General features: G+C 52.8%; 6 protein-coding genes across 6 annotated transcripts; 4 read left to right on the top strand and 2 right to left on the bottom strand.

Annotated features, from left to right (window-relative positions):
* Window positions 1-715: 715 nt before the first annotated feature.
* CH63R_10487 (uncharacterized protein) lies at window positions 716-1,342 on the top strand (the record flags this gene model as incomplete). The annotated part of the gene is made up of 2 exons (XM_018305461.1): window positions 716-1,170; window positions 1,207-1,342. 2 exons carry the CDS (start codon window positions 716-718, stop codon window positions 1,340-1,342), a joined length of 591 nt encoding a protein of 196 aa, XP_018154885.1.
* Window positions 1,343-4,760: 3,418 nt separating this feature from the next.
* Window positions 4,761-6,457, bottom strand: CH63R_10486 (Major facilitator superfamily transporter; the record flags this gene model as incomplete). The annotated part of the gene is made up of 3 exons (XM_018305460.1): window positions 4,761-6,080; window positions 6,183-6,239; window positions 6,317-6,457. The coding sequence occupies 3 exons, from the start codon at window positions 6,455-6,457 to the stop codon at window positions 4,761-4,763; spliced, it is 1,518 nt and encodes a 505-aa protein (XP_018154884.1).
* A 953-nt stretch (window positions 6,458-7,410) lies between these two features.
* On the top strand, window positions 7,411-7,809 carry CH63R_10485 (uncharacterized protein; the record flags this gene model as incomplete). The annotated part of the gene is made up of 2 exons (XM_018305459.1): window positions 7,411-7,425; window positions 7,582-7,809. 2 exons carry the CDS (start codon window positions 7,411-7,413, stop codon window positions 7,807-7,809), a joined length of 243 nt encoding a protein of 80 aa, XP_018154883.1.
* A 2,799-nt stretch (window positions 7,810-10,608) lies between these two features.
* Window positions 10,609-10,940, top strand: CH63R_10484 (uncharacterized protein; the record flags this gene model as incomplete). The annotated part of the gene is made up of 2 exons (XM_018305458.1): window positions 10,609-10,629; window positions 10,761-10,940. 2 exons carry the CDS (start codon window positions 10,609-10,611, stop codon window positions 10,938-10,940), a joined length of 201 nt encoding a protein of 66 aa, XP_018154882.1.
* Window positions 10,941-13,568: 2,628 nt separating this feature from the next.
* On the top strand, window positions 13,569-15,479 carry CH63R_10483 (Heterokaryon incompatibility protein; the record flags this gene model as incomplete). Its single annotated transcript, XM_018305457.1, has 1 exon — window positions 13,569-15,479. One exon carries the CDS (start codon window positions 13,569-13,571, stop codon window positions 15,477-15,479), a length of 1,911 nt encoding a protein of 636 aa, XP_018154881.1.
* Window positions 15,480-15,815: 336 nt separating this feature from the next.
* Window positions 15,816-17,913, bottom strand: CH63R_10482 (uncharacterized protein; the record flags this gene model as incomplete). The annotated part of the gene is made up of 3 exons (XM_018305456.1): window positions 15,816-15,842; window positions 16,048-16,870; window positions 16,928-17,913. 3 exons carry the CDS (start codon window positions 17,911-17,913, stop codon window positions 15,816-15,818), a joined length of 1,836 nt encoding a protein of 611 aa, XP_018154880.1.
* Window positions 17,914-20,477: the final 2,564 nt, after the last annotated feature.

Genomic DNA, 20,477 nt, shown 5'->3' with positions numbered 1-20,477 from the left:
GTCCCATGCAGATGAGACTGGCGAATTACAATGGTTGGAGCTGTTGAGTATGCAATATGATCTGACCAACATGCTCAGCCTGCCTCGACTGGACACCAGACAGTAACAGGATTGGATTGACTACCGCCAAGACAGACTCCCACATTCAATATTTCTCCTTCCTTTAAAACGTGTTTGTTTCTCAGCGGTGGTTCAAAGGCGGCCCCGTCGGTACCTCCCTCCCACGCTGCCCCCAATCACGACTTGACCTTTTCTTATCTTCACCGGCGAATGGAGAAGCCGTCTCGACACTGGCCTCATAGTACGCACCGTACTGTATACATCTGTTGGGTTGCACTCCGTGGCTGTGTCTCGCTCGGCATGTCCGTGGACAACCAAGCCTAGAGTTCGGTGTGCAAACTCCGTGCAAGTCCGAGAGGGTGTCAAGCTTACAGAGATCTGAACAACAAGCAACTCAGGCTATGGTGTGGCTTGAATAGGCAGACTGACATGATAGCGCACCATTTTCCGAAATCAGGCTGCCTGCCCGCCTTATCACATAAATCCGACTGTACCCGTTCTGGCGCTGGATCTCGGACAGACGCATAGCCATACCTCAAACTTGATCTCCTGGATCAAGGTTCAGTGACAAACGCAAGGCATCAGAAGCCAAGTGCTCCAATTGCTGTCGAATAACAATTTGCAACCTGATCAGTTGTCAAACGCCCTCTTCACCATGGCTCAACCACCACGACAGACAACGCCGTTCAACGCCATTGGCAACAACAAGGCCCAAGACCACGCAACAATGTTGAATGGAGACAGCTCAAGCTATAACAAGGTTGGATATATTAACAGCATCCAACAAGTGCAAATCTTCCACCAGCAGGTCTGCGCAGCGGCTGGGGGGTCATCACTGGGAAGTGATCACCATCTACAGGAATCAGGAGTCAGCACCGTGGTGACCTCAGAGAAGCCAGATCTTGACACCTACATTGGGGAATTTGTGGAGCTAGGCCGTCTTATCAGTCTCGGCTACCAGAACCTCCACAGAACAGCAAAGCCATATCGGCCTTTCTTCAAAGAAATCCGAACAAAGGTCACAGAGCAGGACCTGAAACTCGAAAGCCTCAACAGAAGCCTCGTCCATGCTCTCCAGCAACGGAAATCCTTTTTGATCAGCGGCCCAAGGTATGAAGGGATGGTACCCGTCTTCAGTATGCTCAGTATGCTCGAAGAAACGCTCAAAAGGATAAGGGGGGCTGTCAACCAAGACATGCAGCAGGCCCTTAGCAAATGTGTTATTGAGCTACAGGTATCGTTACCACTGGACAAGGATAACATGCAATCTTATGGCAACTAACAAAGACATGAAAAGGGCCAAGAAAACTTGAACACATCAGAAACATCAGAAGCGTTGCGCCACATCCATGACCCCTTCGTCGAGGCACTAGAGCGAGTGGACCTACAGCTAGAGGACTTCGAAGGACTAGCCAAACCCTTCACTGAACTCGAAATGGGCAGGAAACATCACGGACCTAACACGTCAGAACATTTTCAGAAGCTCTCCGTTGAAGGTCAGACATCGGATAGGATATACAACTGCCTAGGGCAGTGTTGCCCAAGAAACCACCAGCACACAACAATCATAAAATTGGAGTCGCGGTTGTATGATGAGAATGGGCACTCCGCCATTGCCGCCCAATCAAAGCACACAGAATACCATATGGCCATCGAATCGACCTCAGGGCAGACAACCGGTCTCATTTGGCTGAAAGTTGTGCCTATCGTTATATTGGAGCAACCGGCGGTCCCTCCGACTCCCTCGAGACTCGCGACCCCGAAAGAAACTAATGAGCAGACTCGAGCGAGCGAAGACTCTCTGCCTCGGCTCTCGAAGAGACCTCGTTCTCGCAGCTTGGAACAACCTTTCAAAGCTCCCGATCCGAAGGCCCCCAAGCTCTGCGATGGGCAATCTATGGCCCCAAATGCGAGCAATTCGAGTTCCAAGGCTTCATCAGGATCGCACGACATCGGACAAGTCATGGTTTGCCCGGCCTGCTTAGCCCCCCATAACGACAATGGAGACCTGCCCGTCATGCAGATTGCCCATGACAGCACATTTGAGTTGCAGATATACTACCTGCCTATGGGCGATTGTCCGCCAGTTGGTTTCAATCGAATGAACCTATCAGATGTTCTCCGTGCCTTTGATGATCGACAGAAAAAGACCCCTGGATCCACAAGAAAGAAGTGGACAGCTCAGACCGCTCGAGTCATCGCCGAGTCAGTCCTTCGATTCGACTGGAGACATGCACGCCAAGGGCCTCACATGGAAAATCTCGTATTCTTCCACCAGAATTCAACTGAGAACTTTGAGCCTCGCGGGCCCTTCCTCGAAATCAAGATCAGCAATCAACGACGACCATCGGAGACTTCCACCGGGACTTACTCTGAAGCTCTCATGGCAAAGGAGGTTGTTCTGAACTTGGGTCATATTCTTCTCGAGCTTGGCAGTCCGAAACGGCCAAAATTTTCCGCCCAAGGATGGGACCACAAGCATTATTCAAACTTTTTGCACGATGAGAGCCGAGGCGGTGTGGCTACTACAAAAGGTATGGGCAGAGATTATGCCGACGTGATTCAAAAGTGCGCCTTTTTCGAAGTGAGTACGTTGGACGGCGATAAAACGTTGGTGAAGGAAGCACAATTCTGTCAAGATTTTTTTGAAGTTATTATAGCTCCACTCAAGAGGTTGGAGCAGAACTCACGGTGATGCTGCTATCTTAGGACAACATTTCGGAGACTGCTAGGTTTCGTTTTCATATGAGGTTCTGTATCGAGACAGTGGTTCACTCATTTATACTTCACTTGTGGTCCTTTTTGTTTGCAGTTATTCTCTATTATCATAATATTTGCGTGTTCCTGTTGTTGTAAGACTTCCTGTTCCAGATTTCCCCTCGACTGTCACCTACTGATAGCTTACACCGAGACAATATAAATATCTAAAAAAAAAAAGTAACACCAATCTGACAGCAATTCGCTTTGAATGATTTCATTTATTTTTCCCCTGGTAGAAACATTACTAGAGACAGACGCATATGTCTAGCACAGCTTAGCAGGCAGGAAGACACAGTAAGCAGTGTGCAGGGAGCACAACAGTATTCAGGACTTGGCACCAGTAACACTCTTCTAAATCTAGGGCTGGAACATGCACAAAACACTATGGAGCACAAGTCTCTTGGATCAATTTGTTTACTGTCATAGACTCGAAAGGTCGATCGGACTGGCTATGAAATTGTGTATACAAGATTTGATGATATCACGGTCGCCCCCAAACACCAAAGAAGATGATTGAAGATGCTCTGTCTCATTTGGATCCCAAATACCAAGAACCTTGCTGGTCCTGGTCGCCTTATAAGGTACCTCCCTCACAGGGCACAGGCTTGGGGAAAGCCTTCTTATCAACTCAACCGAGACCCCCTCTATGCCTTTCTTCAGAGCTTCCGCATTTCAACCATGGCTATTCAAACAAGCTCTTCCATAACTGCATCAGGTCTACATTTAACAAACCGATCGTGATCCGTTGGGACTCTGGCGAGAAGGCCGACGGCCGCGTGGTGTTCTTCCCCGCGCAAGAAGGCGAGGAGCCTCGGATAGCGTTTGCCCAGCTCCTAAGAGATTGCCAGACCGCCCGCCACCTTTGGCCTCAACAACAAGGAGGTCCTTGATAACATATACCGCAACGCCGGCAAGATGGACTAGGGGAGGTTCTGCACCAACTTCACCCCGTACGAGCACGACATCATCGACACCGTCGTCCAGTCCCTGGCCAACATTGACAAGGCGTCAAACATCAAGCGCGGCGTCCGGGCCGAGCTACAGAAACTGAACGTGAGTCCACCCCTGAGGACCTTTGCTCAAGGTCACCCGAGTGCTCACAGTATGCCTCTTCCCTTCCCACAGGTCTACTCTGCGCCAGCGGGCAAGTTCAAACCCCATATAGACACGCCACGGTCCGAGCAGCAGATGGGCTCGCTGGTGGTCTGCCTACCGTAACCTCACCAGGCGGCCAGCTCGCCGTCCGACACGATCCGCAACAGGTCACGTACGTTTTTCAGGAATACCTGGAGGACGCAAGCGGTACACTGGATTTCCGTAAGTTAACACGCGGCATCATAGAAAGCAAACAGTACCGGGAAGAGCAACTCTTCACCCACCAGGAGGTAATGTGGCTCAATACCATTCCTGAGAATGCCAGAAACAAGGAGCTAGCGATCGCACACTTGACAGTGTGATTTTGAACGGATCGGACTCACATCAATTTGGCTTGTCATTGCTGGGTCTCTAGTATTCTGGAAACGGTTCGATGATCTGTGACGATGGCTGTATGTCTCCAGCCTCGGACGAGGGCATCTCCCTGGCTAAGAGTTGATGTGTTTGATGATGTTCACAGAAGCCCTTGATGCAAATTGTTTTGTGTCACAAAACACAAAACAGGATTCACTTCATAGTCACTGAAAATTACATATAATCGTGTTGATGGCACGAATGCCAAGTGGTATCATTGAGGTCGCAAACGCAAACAATGTACAGAAAAGTATGCTGTCGCAACTTGGGAACAGCACCCCAGTTAACCCCAAACATATGTTGGTGAGCCTCCAAACGGAGGAGAGATTTCCATCTTTCCTCGCCCTTAAGTCTATGTATATGGCCGAAAGCAATCGCAGTGAGAGAGAGAGAGAGATAGAGAGAGAAAGCCAGCCGGACAACCACACCCTCTAGAGAGTGTAGAGGAAGTCCGGGCGCTTATCACCGGCCACCCACTTCTGATCGTCGGTCATGGCGGCCCACTTGGCGTCCATCTTGCCGTCCCTGCGGTTCTTGTTGGAGATGCGGAGGGCGAAGTGCATGAAGATGGAGCCGCCGAGCAGGAAGAGGACCTGGTAGCCGAGGACGACGCCGTGGCCGGTGAAGTACCGGGGCGCCTCGTTCTTGAGGTAGATGTTGGACGAGACGACGCCGTTGAGGTTGCCCCAGCCGACGACCATGCCGAGCACGACGGCGCGCTTGAGGGAGCCCTCGGTGTTGTTGATGACCCAGGAGAGCGTGTTGGAGATGGTCGGGTAGATGCCGGCGGCGCCGAGGAAGGTGCCGGCGTACTGGATCTGCGGGTCGCTCGAGACGATGAGGAGGACGAAGCCGACGATGCCGATGACGACGGTGGCGACGTTGCAGTAGCCGCGCCAGCGGGTGCGGTCCGCGACGACGCCGACGGCGACGGTCAGGGCGGCGGCGACGGCGTAGGGGGGCACGGAGAGCAGCTGGGCCTTGGTGCCGGTGTGGCCCATGCCGCGCAGGATGGTGGGCAGGAAGAGCGAGAAGGCGTACAGGGGCACGAGGCAGCCCATGTAGATGGTCATGTAGCCGTACGTCTTCCAGTCCTTGAGGGCGGCGTAGATGTGGCGCTTGTCAAAGTCCTCGGCGGTGCGGCCCTGCTTGCCGGCGATGAGGCGGCGCTGGACGCGGATGCGGTCGTCCGGGGTGAGGAAGCGGGCGTTCTCGGGCCAGTCGAAGACCATCCACCAGCAGAAGATGCCGACGAAGACGGTGGCCAGGCCCTCGATGATGAAAATCCAGGCCCAACCGGGCTTGCCGCCGATGCCGTCCATCGTGGCGATGGCGGCGGCGAGCAGGCCGCCGAAGGAGCCGGCGAGGGCGGCGGCGGAGAAGAAGACGGCGGAGCGGACACCGATCTCGGAGCCCTTGTACCAGCACGAGAGGTAGTAGTTGACGCCGGGGAAGAGGCCGGCCTCGGCGATGCCGAGGAACCAGCGGGCGGCGAGCAGGCCGGGGAAGTTGGTGCAGAGGCCCATGAGCGTCATGATGGAGCCCCAGGCGATGATGATGCCGGTGAAGAAGAGGCGCGGCGTCAGGCGCTTGAGCAGGGCGTTGGTGGCGGGCTCGAAGACGGCGTAGCTGATGAAGAAGATGGTGAGCGAGAGGTTGTAGTCGCTGGTGCCTGTCATGCCGAGGTCCTCCTCCATGCCGGCGAGACGGGCGTTTCCAATGTTGGTGCGGTCGAGGAACGAGAGCAGGTACTAATAAATGAGAGTCGTTGTCAGTGATATGTCCTTTTGCCAACGTCGGCCAGTTGCGCTTTCAACCATTGGCCGGGTGAGGGAGTTGTTGGTTGTTCTTACAAGAAGAGAGAGCCAGGGCACCAGGAAGAGGTCGACCCTCCACATGAGCTTCTTGTCCTATGTAGAGAAACATGTCAGTAAACAGGCTTCTTCACACTCCGATTCCGAGCCTCATTTGTAGGAAGCACACGTACGATGGCGGCACGCTCCTCGTCTGACTTGCCGGCGTCGGGATCCGGCAGGTCGGCGAGCATCTGGGCCTGCTCGAGCTGAGCGCCGACGGGCTTCTCGTCCGAGATGTCATGGAGATCGCTGTCGTTCTTGTAGTGATCCATGGCTGCGGTTTTGAGAGTTCTGCTCTCGGGCAAAGCCGTCTTGTGGTTGTTTTGTGTATTGACGAGTGCGACGGGAGCAGAGGTGTCGCTTGTCTCCGGGTTGTTTATGAGATTCCCAGAGAGAGAAAAAGAAGTATCCTGCCGGTTGAGAAAACTCTTTTGCTTTTTTCCCGAAATAGAGTTGGGACGAAGATAGGAGGGCAAGAGCAGTGACTGTTCTGGTTCCTCGTAACCGGTGAGAGTCGGCCGGCGTATTCAAGTATGATAAACTACCACCGCCGGTGAACGGTGAAGAGTCCCGGAAGACGGAAAGGGCCACTAGAGATGCTGTGAAACGCGGCGAACGGACACACACATACACACACTCAAAGTAAGTGAGTGGGAGAGAGGGAATAAAGAGGGAGACGATGCGTGTTGCTCCGAAACCGCTTCGGTTGTGCTTGAGAGGGGTAGAACTTGGAGAAGCCGGGGCGGGATGAAACCTTGAGAGGAAGCTCTGCCCTTCTTTATAAAAAATCCGACGAGATAAGATGGGATGTCCCTCGAGGAAGAGAGAAAAAAAAAAACACAACGTGGGAAAAAAGAAAACTTGCCAATGTCCAGGGGTGGGTTGGTTGTCGACCTCCTCCGTGGCCGCCGGACAACTAGACTTGGGACGTCTTCCATACGATCCACTCACACTGCCACTCCGTGTTCACGCACATACACTACATACACACATCTCATGGCAATCAGGAAGGACGACATTTGCTTGTTTTTGATGGAGACCCCTCCCCCCTTCGGAAGAGGCAGGCTAGGCCAGAAAACACAACATGCAGCCAGACATCACCGTGCGGGCTTCCGACAGGAGGGGGCGCAGGGTACTTTGCGTTTGGTACCAAAAGGACCCCTGCTTACCCTTGCTGCCGGTCATATCTAGCTCCCCTCTCGGCCGGCCGTATACGTCGCCCAAGATGGATCAAGATATGGTACTGCATCGGAGAGAGTGAGGGAGGGTAGGGGGGAGCAGGGCCTCATCCGCTCTCGCAGGGCTTTTGCAGGGCTTGCTCGGGGTGGCTTGTCTGGTATGCCCTCCCGGCACGTACAGGTGGTGTATGATCCGTAGATTGTGCATGATGATGCAGCTTGCTGGTGGCGGTCCCGGTCCTCGCAGCGTTTTGGGTTGCGTCTTTCGGGACGAACAAATAACAAGAGGCCGTGTCCTTGAACATTGGAGGACGCCTTTCAGTGGTGGTGGTGGTGGTGGTGGTGGCTGGCTGGCGCTGGGCGGGTTCGTCCTCTGTGCCATCGAGTTACGTCTCGAGGATGTGGAGGAGCAAAAGTTGAAAACCAACTTCTTCTTCTCTTCTTAGTCCCTACGTCCGGGTTGATTACCATTCGCCTGTCCACCCATCCACCAACTCCCTCCCAACGCACGCCCAGAGCTTCTTGGCACGTAGCCATGAACCACCCCGGAAGCTGTGTGCTGGTGGTGATTGGGTCGCTGTCCGGTCAGTCCGGGGCATAGCTGGCAACCCCCAGAGGAACTACAGGGTAGTTGATTGGGGCCCTTGACTTGAAGCTTGTAGTGGAACGGGGAAGCAATGGGGGTACTGGGGTGGCCGCTCCACTGGGGCAAGACGGGGGAAACTAGGGCCAGAATGAAGGCTAATGGGGCATCCATAAGAGGAGGAGGAGGAGGAGGAGGAGGAGGAGGAGGGGGTGGGAGTGAATGATCGAGAGAGAACTCCCCAGACGAGATGAGAGGCAGAGGAGGATGCAAGCGGTTTCGAGAGAGGAAAATGGGAGAGATACGGGAGGAGGCCGGTCTCAAAAGGCTAGTGTCAACCGCCATGAATGATTCTGACTATTGATGGTGAAATCTGTGTGTGGCCCAAAGGAGAACTGGGGGTCGACAAACGCCCAGACTCGACCTGAACAGCCCCATGACTCGTATCGTGCAACCCTACTATGTCTTCCTCGCTTTCTCTCTCTCTCTCACCTTCTCGACTCTGGGCAGACACGAGAGAAAAAACAAAACAGTATCGCGAAACGACCCGGTTGACATGAGTTATTTCCAGTAAGGGATACCGAAATGTCCGCTTCAGTTCCACCGCCCAGCGCCCTAGGGTGCAACCAAGACACCGAGACCCAAGATACCAACTTGGCTGTGCGACGGGCGCGCGCGGCGTCGTGCGTTCCCGGGTCTGCAGGCGGGAAGAGGGGAATTTTTATTTATTTGTATTTATGCTTTTGTTTTCGGATTGGACGGATCGATCAAGTCAAGACGACCAAGAGATGAGAGAAGCCAAGTTTGGCAGAAGCAGGCGTAGAATGTTCCAACTCTCCCCATAACTAGTCCGTGGGATGCGTACCCGTCTGAGCCAGACGCCGGTTTTGGGGATTGAGTTCCAGCCACACACGCGCACCCAAGACTCAAGAGAACTCTTGTTTCCCTCCCCCCTCTCCAAGTCGTCTCTCGAGGCTCTCGACTATGTCTCGTAACGTCGTGCGCGCGGGGAAAGACAAGGGAGGAGGCGGTGGGCAAGTGGCACGGGAAGAGGAGAAAACGGGGCAATCTTCTTCTGCAGAGAATTTTTTCTTCTTCGTCTTTTCTTGTCTTAGTGCTGTGCCTCCAACATCACTTCTCCTCTCTCACTCACGTTTCACTCCCTTTTCTCCCACTCCTCATCTCACTCTCCCTCTCACTTACCCACTCACTCTCCTTCGTCACCACGGCATCATCCCCGGCTCCCCCTCACGAGTGTCCCATCTCCACTCACCCACTCCGAATCCGTCAAGGTGGCCCGGATGGAATAAGCATAAGAGGAGGGAAACAGCCATTTCGGACTTTGAGCGAGGTTGGGGCATGGTCGGACAGGGATTTATGACTGCGCGCGTGCCCAAACCAAGGCCACCCCTCTCCCTCCGCCCCTCTCCCCTCCCCGCAATCCTTCTGTCTCGGCGTGTTTTCCCCGGACGGAGAGCGCGGAGTCGACCAGAGGAACGCTGATTATTACATCAACTCGGGTTCGAGGCCTTGATGAGGGGGAGAGAGGGAGGGAGGGGCCGGCAGTGGAGGCGGGACATGGATCACTGGCCAGACTACTGCTTCACTAGAGGGGGATCCTGCCGACGTATGTGATCTCTCTCTGTTGCAATAGAGGTCGTGTCCCTGATTTGTTGGTGAGCGAGCCAAGCCTTGGCTAGAGGAGAGGTTAATGGGGCATCGCATGCTTTTGACTCTCGAACCGTCCGCCATGGCTGTCATGTGTGCCGTCACGTCTTTGCTGAGTCCCATCGACGGTGGATGTTTCCTCTGGTTTCTGTCAGCACGGAGACCGGACTTCTCCCCGCACCGATGCACCTTCCCCGTGGCAGCCGAGATATCGGGCAGCATGCCGGGGGTGTGTGCTAGCACTAACATCTTGGAAGGGGCCTAGTTGATTCTTGGCTGGTCTTGGGAGCGTGGGAGCTTGATGAGACCATACTCGACACGAGGCTTCCAGACCGGTGGGAGCCAGCGGTAACGGGGCACAGGCTCTCGCGCGCCCGCTACCCTCACCTGAGGAGATCAGAAATTCCTTTTCGTGAGGCCTCATATTTCACGGACGGACGCGTGGCGATGAGAGGACAGCGCACACGGAACTCAGAAGAGTCGGCGAAAAAGGACAGCCCACAGGCCGAACGACGAGATAAGCTTTGCGTCCATTGGGAGATTCGACAACCGACAACCGACTTGACACGAAATGTGGCTCTGGAACTAGCGCAACGCTTTCGGGCCCAAGCAGACAGACCACTCAAGCCTGGGTTCTCCAGGCTCTCCAGACGCTCCAGTGCGCTCTTTTTTTTCGTTCTTTTTTTCCCCCTTCCTCTTTGCCCCATCTGACATCTCTGTTTCGTGGGGAAAGGGAACCCAGATCTCGACGTGGCGAGAGTCCCTCTTCCCCGGATTCGACGCGAGTGTCGGCCCATCTCCGACCAAAAACGCAACACTCATCCACACACACACCCACCCATCCACGCGAGAGAGTTCCCACGTTTCTTTCTCGTTCCCTCCCACTGCATTCGTTCCCTTACACCGGTCGGGGCAGACCGGGAGAAGCGGGGTCAGCCAGAGTCCGAACCATCAACAGCCAGCCAGCCGAGTTGCAACCCTCCGGAAGACGGTCATGTACGTCAGAGACAACTTCGTACGTAAGAAGCTAGGCCTGCTCATGCAGTTGATTAGATCCATCTTGCTCCGTGATCCCAACATTATCCGCAGGCGTCTTCCATTTCCCTAGTCCCTCAACGACATGACCCCCCCCCCCTCTCTCCCAAGAACACGGGACAGCCGGGACTCGTAGGAGCCAATCGGGCAAGGCCTAAAGATGTCCTAGACGAGGCGATAACCCTAATTGAACGGCCCCGAGTTGAAAGACAAGCAGAGCTTTACCCAAAGCTCGCGGCCCTCTCGGGTACCGCAACGCACCTCGCCGTTGACGATTCCGAGGCCATGTAATCACGCGGAGCCGTGGTGGCACAGCATACTTTGGCTCGCGTTTGTGTTTGTATTTGTGTGTGTGTGTGTGTGTGTGTGTGTGTGTGTGTGTCGTGTTCCGCCGCTTGCTTCTCTTGGGAACACCTCCCGTCCGCACTTCATCTTGCTACGTCCGTTCTGCAAGACTGCAGCCACCAGACGACATGAGCTGCTGGCCCGCTACACACACCGGTCCCCAGGGACCTTTCCCATCGTCACGGACCAAGGGAAGAAGCGTTTGTGACGCCGTGGCGTTGAGGGTTGGATCAGAGCCAGCTCGAGATGCAACGTGATGACCGGGAGGGCTGCTCAACAGTTGTCGCGGAAGGATGTGTAATATGGCATCCCTTGTTGATGCATGAGAGACGACATTGTGTCCGTGGATGATACCTCTTTTCGTTCGAGATCATCTATCCACCCACCCCATCCCGTTTTCCCGGAGCAATATCTCTTCCGTGCGGATTGCGTACTATTCCAGTCGGTGCCCCGAACTGAAGCGTGCAGGTCCAATTTCCGCCGTCTCGGTGCTCCCAGTTTTGCACCCGGCCAGAAGCAAGCGGGCAAACAGCAGTTGAGCAATGTGGATAGTATTGGATACGTCCTCCAATTAACCAAGAAGCGCTCCCTCTCCATACCTTTTAACACCGCCTCCGCCTTGGAGAGACATAGAGTATCAGATAAGACCGAAACCATGCTGGGACCCTCTAGGGCGGGAGAAGTTCCCGTTGGGTCCAAGATCTCGGCGCAGAGCGACAAGCCCTTTCCACCACCATCTCGGACCTTATCCCAACACCAGCAATACTGCGTGAGGGTACTTTGCAGCTGGAAACGTGGCGTTTGCTTCTTCCTGCATATACACGGTACAAACACGCCTCCAGACCCATGTCTCTTCATGCGGTGTCGGTCTGCCCCCTTGCCTTCCTCCCCCAATTCCCTCCTTTTTCACCTGTCTAAATTGGTTTGGCCGGCAACTGTAATCCCGAGAGAGAAATAGAGAGCATGAAGACGTGCTGCCTAGGGTCCTTTGACCAAGCAGCCGGTTTGATGAAGCGATGCCAACAAAGAAACTCGTTCAGGGGGGGAGACACAAACGTTCGACTACTTGTAAGGGGGAAGGAGACGGAGCGATGAGGCTTGACGCCCACCTGAAGTCTGCTTCGTGGTAGATGTTTGCCCTCCGCTGCCCCGGCGCTCGGCACTTGGTGATGCCTGGACGGGATGGACGCCTCTCGTTCGATTCAGCGAGGATCTCGAGATGCGATTCGTTGACCTAATGGTCTCAAATCCCTCCGATTGTCCAAGACTGGGCAGAAAGGCCTGAGAAATTCCCGGCCCCTGACGATCAGCGCATGAAGGAAGCGGCGTGCGCGTGCGAACGGCGCGCGGCGGTTGATGCGCCTCCAAACGAAATGGATCCAACGAAAGACCTCCCGTCGCGCATCTGGAAGGCTTCCATTCGGCGTCGGTGCGCGTTCTATTTCCGGGCAGACAGTACGGATAACATGCGGTCACCACTTGATACTTCGTCTCCTTGAACCTTTTTATCCTTCCTCTCTCGCAGCGGTGAGTCTCTCTGTCTCATCCACCCCCCCCCCCTCCCCTTTCCTTGCGGCCCAGGGGCGCAGCCTGCATCCAGTAATCGTTGGCGAGATCGACCAAGACGGTGCCTATCCCCGAGTTCTTTGCCCTGAGACTACCCTCTCGTCAAATCCCGCAAGAGCCGTTCGCGGCTTCCAGACTGGTCTTCCAGCTGTATTCATAGCTGGTGATGCTGCCTGTTGCGCAATCGTAGTGCGGCATCCAAGGACGGGCGTTCTCGGAGAAGACGCTGCAGAAGGGCCAAGACGGGCACATTCAGGGATGAATTAGCCGCTCCGGTGGAAACGTTGAGTGGTTTCGAAGGTGGACATCCATTACCACGGGTTTGTTGACATCTTTCGCGCAAATATCGGGCTTGGATTTGCGCAGTCATTTGCCGCTTCTCGTGTGTCTTCCAGCCCCGTTCATGGCCACGGCGAGTAGAAACAACGTTGACAAGTAGCGTCCAAGTAGGTGACGTAGGTGTATTCGTCTCTCCCAGCTGCTCACCTTCGTCTAAGTGCTTTACGCCTCCCTTGTGTGATGATGTTCAGACTTGGTTGAGTGAACTGGGTGAGTCAGCATGTACATGATTGAGGCTATGCTTGTTATTGGCTTGTTGTTGCAAGCGCAATTACCTATTTAAAGGGTTGTACTGGGAATTGCACTCTGCCTATATATCTTCCACTTTACCACTTTAGTATTAGAACACACTAGGCTCCGTGGCAAAAACAACACCTATTGTGTTGTGGCGCATGCCACTATGTCGTCGTGGCAGCCAGTCAACCTATGCGCCCGACCCACATTCAAGACTTACGTGAGATTCCTATTCCTACTCCAAAAGAAGAAGGGTATGTCAGGTATGTCAGGTTAACTTGGGTAGCGTGGGTGGGCACGTCAGGCTGAATGCGACGAGGCTCGCATCCCGAGGTTTGTATAACTATCCTCTGTATGGGTTTGCACATAAGAATTACCGAGGACAGCCAACTTTCACCGCCTTTCTTCAAACCTGTCCAGCGGCAACCCAACATCATGAGCACTCATCAAGGCCCGAAAGAGGCCGGCCTCTACACCCCTCTCAAGACCAACCAAGTCCGACTCCTGCGGCTGGTTCCAGACCCCGACTCGGATGAAGTGGGCAGCCTAGAAATCGTGGAACTGCACGATGCCCCTCCGTATTACGCCCTCAGTCACAGCTGGACGAGCCAGCACAGCTACCGGGATGTCCTCATAGACAACCGGGTCGTCACGCTCGGGGCCGATCTCGCCGCCTGCGTTCACAGGCTCTCGCAACTGGCAAGGACCAACTCCGAGCTCGACCCCCCCGTCCGTCACATCTGGATCGACAGCATCTGCATCGACCAGTCCAACCTCGCCGAGCGCGCGTCCCAGGTCTCCCTCATGGGCCAGCTGTACCGGACCGCCATCAGGACGCTCATCTGGCTCGGCCCCGACTCTTCCGACTGCTATGGCGCGTGGGAGCTGCTGGACAGCATATACCACGTCTTTCGGCGGCAGTATCACGGCGCCACGGAGCCGAGCGACATACCCGCCCGCATGTACCGTCCCTCTGCACACGAGGCCTCCGGTCTGCCGCCGTGGGAGGACTTTCGGTGGTCGCATCTCAAGAACCTCATGGCGAGGCGGTGGTTCTCCAGGATCTGGGTCGTCCAGGAGGTCGCCCTGTCGACGCTGGATCCCATCTTCCTCCACGGGGATCAGTCTTTCCCCTGGAGTCGCTTTGGCTGGGCGGCGGCCTGGCTGCGCAAAAACGGCTACATGCGTCTGTCTCAAGTGCCCGAGCAGCTGCGCAACATCGACACCATGGCGAACCTCCAGCGGGCGCAGGCGCTGTGGCCCCTTGACGCGCTCGTCTCCATCACGCAGGTCAAGTTCAACGCCAGCGACCAGAGGGACAAGATCTACGGACTCATGGGTCTGGCTCGCGAATGTCAGGATCTGCCCGCTGTACCTCCCGAGCTGAGACCAGACTATCAGATTGACGTGACGGATCTATATCCGAGGGTCGGGCGATACATGCTGCAGCAGAGTCGCTCGCTTGCGTTCCTTACCCGAGCACGTTGTGTTGATGGCAGCACCACTAGAAGACAGCGGGAGAAGATTCTAGATATACCCTCGTGGTGCCCCGACTGGAGCGATTTCAAGAATCCCAACGAGGGTATCGCCACAAGTCTCTCGTGGGTGCATGCCGGAGACAAGTCCACGCCAGCCAGACTCGGGTTCCTCGAGCAGTTCTCTGCAGCGTCTGGGCTTGAACTCGACATCCGGCATGAAGACGATCCGCGGGTACTTTCACTCGAGGGCATCAGAGTGAGCACAGTCGAGGTGGCTGTTCCGTTTGCCGTCAACCCTTCTCGCAAGGTCGAACCAGAGCAGCCTTTCACAGAGCAGATGGCACGCATCTTGTCAGAGGCGCTGAAGCTACTCAAGAGGGAACCCATACCATCCTGGACGAGACAGTTTGTCAGCGTAACTACGGTCGAGCAGCATTCATTTGTCGGCCGGGACTGGGACCAGACTGTCGCGGACGGCGCGGCCTATATCCATCATCTGCTGCTGAACGACGTATCACTGTCGTCCTTGTGCGTAGAGCAGAGCGGGGATCCGAACGCCCTCTTCGTACTCCAGGAAGTATCTTCCGGTGGGGCCGCAGACTACTACAAGAGCCTAGTTCACAACTATGGTTTTGATAGGGCCTTCTTAGTTACGACAGATGGGAGAATGGGCATTGGTCCATCGAACATCCAGCAGGGAGATGATGTTGTCGTGCTTGCTGGCGGTAATGTGCCGTACTGTGTCCGTAGGGAGGGAGACTATTGGCTTTTGGTGGGCGAGTCGTGTGTACAGGGTTTGATGAAAGGGGAGGCTGTTAATGCGGTGGATCAGGGGTTGTTGAAAAAGGAGATGATGCGTTTTAAGTAGTTTCAACAGATAGATAATGTCCTTGATGAGCGAGCGTTGCAGACATGGGAACATCGCACTAATCTCTCCTACACCTATTTATTTCACTTCATAAATCAAATTTCCACCGCCAAGCATGCCAGATGCCACAATCGAGTATCGACTCAAGAACCCTTCTTGTCATCTGTACGCTTTAAAGTGACCCAAAAGTGAGTGTCAGTTGTCAAGATGGATGTATCTATTGATGAGATTCCCTATAACGGAGGTCGCCAGCTCAGCACAGGGAAATTTCGATGCTAGAGTGGAAATTACGTACATGTCCACGGGGGGATGTACTCTAATGTCAAGTACTGCCAACTACATAGTGACGTTCACATAATGATCCTAAAAATTTGTATGTTGTATTTCTAGCTATGAGCATTAATTACTATTCACGTTGGCTATCTGACAAGTGTCCACATCTAACAACTATAAGACATTCCTTTAGAAATCTGTCCAGCTGAGTCTGAATCGATAGCCGTGGTCTTGTTCTTGACCCTTACACCGGCTTTTACTATTTATATCTTAACCCCTCAGTTGGCAATCTTACGGTGTCTGTCGCGGCTGTTGTGAACGTGCATTTGCCCTCTTCAGCCGACATCTGAACCACTCCCCATTGCAATGGGAGTAAATACCCGCTGGCTCTATCCTCTTCGAGAACATGGCATGATGCGCTAATTGCGAGACTGTTTGTTGATACCATTCTCATTGTCCCATCATAGCGACGGAAGCCAATGGCAACAATCAAGCCAACCATGGCAAGTCCTGCCAATATGGCTAGCGGTTCCGTTAGACGCTCGTCTTCTAACCCCCAAAAACTTCCTGAAGAAACGACAAGAGACGTACTGATAAATGTCGCAATCGGACTGTAGCCACAAGTCGAAAATGAGTTTGCCTCGTCGTCACCCCCCTCGGCCGAGACTGCGCGAATTCTTGCCAGGAACAAGCTTTGCGAAATCAACCAGTGCATGATTCCAGAGCTTGCGTAGAGTGGTATGCCGTATCGCAGGGGGAGAGAAATGAAGTAACTCGAACGTTGGATGCCAACCGGCTCGGAGACGCGGAGTGCTTTTCTGTACTCGGGGTTGTGCATCCGACTGAACTCTCTCTGAACGAGAAACGTGCTGAGCATGGTGTTGTACAAGATGTACAGGATCGACAGCACGAGTTGAGGTAGGTTCGCCAGAAGAACATTCGAGATCAAGCCTCCAGGGTCGCGCCGCGGGAGGTTGATGACGAGATACGTGAAGGGGGTCAGCGCCCCAAAGCCAAGCTTCCACAGCTCAGGTATGCCAACCCCAAAACGTCTGTGTCGAAGGCTGGTAAAGGAGGTGACTAGAAGAATTGCCGCAACCAGGAGCACCAGCAGGCACCTAGAGAGACTACGTTAACACAAGGGACACTAACAGGTATTGACATGGCTTTCTCACGTAGCCAACAGTATGACCCAGCGCTTGAGACTTGCAGCAGACCTCCAATATTTCACTTCAACCTGGAACGTTCTGGCTTCGTGTGTTTCCTCGGCCAAGACGGTGGGAGGACATCTGACCAACCGGTTTTTCCACTCTCTTGTAGTCAAAAAGTCGTACTTCGTCCCGAGACCTAGGTCCTCGGTGTGCTCACATGGCTCCCTCATGAAAGATGCGATGGCATCACCAAGTGTATGCATGACCTGCTTAGCTTGATCCCGTTGCTGCCGGTTCTGCCACTTCCTCATGACCCAAATGCACAGCATGATGGACGCTTTCAAGAAGTTCATGATGCAGATGGTGAACATGATGGGTGGCGAGTATTCAAAACGACACCTGGTCCGCAGGCTTTCCGGTGGTTGAACGAGACATCGATCGACTTCGTAATACTTGGGTCCCAGGAACCACTTCGTCACATCTCCTGGAGGGCTTTGGGCCACAAACCTGCCGGTTCCGTTGCCCAGAGCCCACATGTTCTTGCCCCAATTATCGGATCGAGGCACGACTGAGACGTACATCAGGAGGCTGTCCTCTGGCGGGCTCTGCAAAGTCTCGTTCTTGACAAACACTAGTGCATTACCTTGCGGTTGCCAGTAGTCGTCGTATAGGGCAAAGCACGCGGAAATGTTCATTTCCTTGTATGTCTGGGCGTCTTGTTGCATGCCGCGAATAATCTCCTCGTAGTCCAGGTTCTGAGGGTTGACTCGGGTGTCGTCCCATCCCCAGTCTCCAGCACGGTTGGCCTCGGCCGTTGAGAGACTCCAAGAGCTGTTGTTCAAGAAAGAGTCTTTGACAACGGCCACCGTGTAGTTGTGGGAGGACAGTGACTTGAAAACTGCCGAGTTATATCTGATGAGAGTTAATGTTCTGTATGCTGCCAAGCGCGCGTGCCAAAGCATACTCACATCAAATGTACTGGGATGGAACTTATCGCCAGGAGAGCCCATGATGCCCGTCTCCAGTTGCTGAGGTAGCGAAGATTCCGCAAACTAGGGATGCCGATATCCAACCACTTTCCCGCCTTGTGCGCGGTATCGACGTTCTCGCGGGTCGGAGCGGCCTGCAGCTGCATGCAGTAAGTCAACATACCCACTTCCTGGCCCCCCCCCCTTCCTGGCCCCCCCAGCCCCACCAAGCTACACCAAAAGGTACTACTTTTTAGTATACCCTTAATTAATTGCCTAAAAGAGCTACAAAAATAAAAAAAATATTATTTTAAAGATCTTAACTTAAATTATAAATAAAAAAATAAAAAGAATAAATTAATAGTAAGATAAGCTTGAAATAGTACTATAAAAATAAAAGTTAGATTTTCTATATAATTTACTACTATTACTTATTATACTATTATTTTAGTATAGTAGTATAAATTCTACTTTTACTTTACTATATAGATTTAAGGTAGACTATAGTTACTATATTAACTTAATAAAGCTTATTATATATATTAATAATAGTTTTAGTCTATAATAAGTATTTTATAATAGTAAACTTTTACTAGTAAGATCTCTATTATAGAATAACTTTACTATTACTACTATTATAAAGCTATAAAGATAGCTTACTTTCTATATATAGTTTATATAAATATTATTTTAAATAATATAAATTCTATATAATTTATAATAGTATATATAGTAGTTAATACTTTAGTAGAAAATACTATATAAAACTTTATACTATTACTAATACTACTATTTCTAAGTAGTAAGTATACTATACTACTTAATTTATATATTTCTATAAACTATACTTAAATATCTACTTATATATAGTTTTCTTTTTATTATAGTCTTTTTAGGTAATTAATTAAGGGTGTAGTAAAAAGTAGCACCTTTTGGTGTAGCTTGGTGGGGCTGGGGGGGCCAGGAAGGGGGGGGGGCCAGGAAGTGGGTATGTTGACTTAGTTGGAAGCGGACAGCATGCCTGTTCCTAGAAGGTTAATCAACAAGTGAATCCACTGATCCAGCTTCTTCACCGTGGAACATTCTCCATGGTAAATGAGCCCAACGCCGTTCTCGCTGCCATAGCTTGCAACCGCGAATATTGTCAAGCTTAGGTTTGTGATCAGGATGAGCCCGATGATACCGAGCTGGACCATGAGCGCACGGCTCCTTCTGGATATCCAGATTCGCCAGCTGTTGTTCTCGTCATTCTTTATCTGGGGGAACCATCCAGATAACGTGTTCTTGTCTGCAAATCCGTGGACCCGAAAGCTTGTGGTGCTTTTGGTAGGGCCCTCGCTGGCTCTAACTGTGTCGGCGCCGTTATGTGTAGAAGTGCTTGTAGTCGTTCGCGCAGGTATCGCGACATCGGGTCCTGGTTCAGGCTGAAAAGTTGGCCTAATCCGACAGATGATCTATTAGTATATTGCAGAAAGCCACATCTCCTAGGTATTGACAAATAAAAGATGAATGAAGATGTAAAACTCTACTCACCGATCACCATTCTGCTCGGCAGGGTTCATGGTCCTGGAGGCTTAAGCCTAAGCACCAGCGAGTCCTAGTCTCCGGGCATGCGTAGACGAGATCACTATGCTAAAAAGAAGGGATCGTGCATTCCGAGCCACGAGGCTGGGAAAATACATTACTTTATAGAAGAAGAACGTACCCGTCCTCTTAGGCGCCGCACTTTGCCAGCCTGCGTCGTGTTCCACACAGGTGCATCCTCCACCTGAAGACGAACCTATACGATTGGCCGACGTGCTTATCGCGGATGGGCAATGTCGGAAACAACGCCGCCTTCAGCTAGAGGATCTAAGTAAGTAAGCTGCATATCAGGGGGTTGCGGTTGGACAGCCTGACCACGCGTGGGTGTGTTGGATCGAAGGGTCTTTGAGATGGGGCCTCTCACCTCGTTTCTGAACTCCCACGAGGGTGCATCAAGTATATCTCCGGAAACACAGTGAACAAACTCGGAAAGCAATTTGCCTAAACAAGCGCCTTTCTCTTGCTTCCAAGAAGACACAGAGATAAATTGACTGGCCTGTCCGGATGTTCCCCAAGACATGATTACAGCAAGACGGGTGCCTGAAACTTCAACCCCAGTCAGTTTCCAACATGGCTGCGCAAGGCTCGGTGTCATGTCAGACAAGGCGAGTTTTCGTTGTCCCTGAATGTTCTGTCGTCTCTGGGTCGTCCAGCAAGAGCATCCGTGACCGGGCCAAGGCTATCAACATTCAAGATGAAGCAGAGTTTGCAAGATTGACGGCACAGCAGTGTAATGGGGTCCTTGCCTTAGTGCTGTTGTCGCCGCCAACTCCTCTGTGTTGCCTCCGGGAATAATAAGTACGGTGGATAGTGTATGTGTGACAGGCTGAGACTGGACGCATTTGTAACGTCTTCCTCCCACGCTCTCCAGGGCTTTAGGCCAATTGTTTCCAGGAAACAAAGCCAGCAGGCTAGTAGAAACCATCTTTTTCATTAAAACCACAACTTCACATGTTCCAAGTAAAAGCCCACATCTCCAGCGGCTCTTTCGCTCACCTTATCTTCACAATAAAGCAACCCGC

The sequence above is a fragment of the Colletotrichum higginsianum genome, assembly GCF_001672515.1.
Source record: "Colletotrichum higginsianum IMI 349063 chromosome 7 map unlocalized unitig_7, whole genome shotgun sequence".
NCBI lineage: Eukaryota > Fungi > Ascomycota > Sordariomycetes > Glomerellales > Glomerellaceae > Colletotrichum > Colletotrichum higginsianum.
Note: the sequence above shows the minus strand (reverse complement) of the source record. Positions and strands in the feature narration are given on the sequence as shown.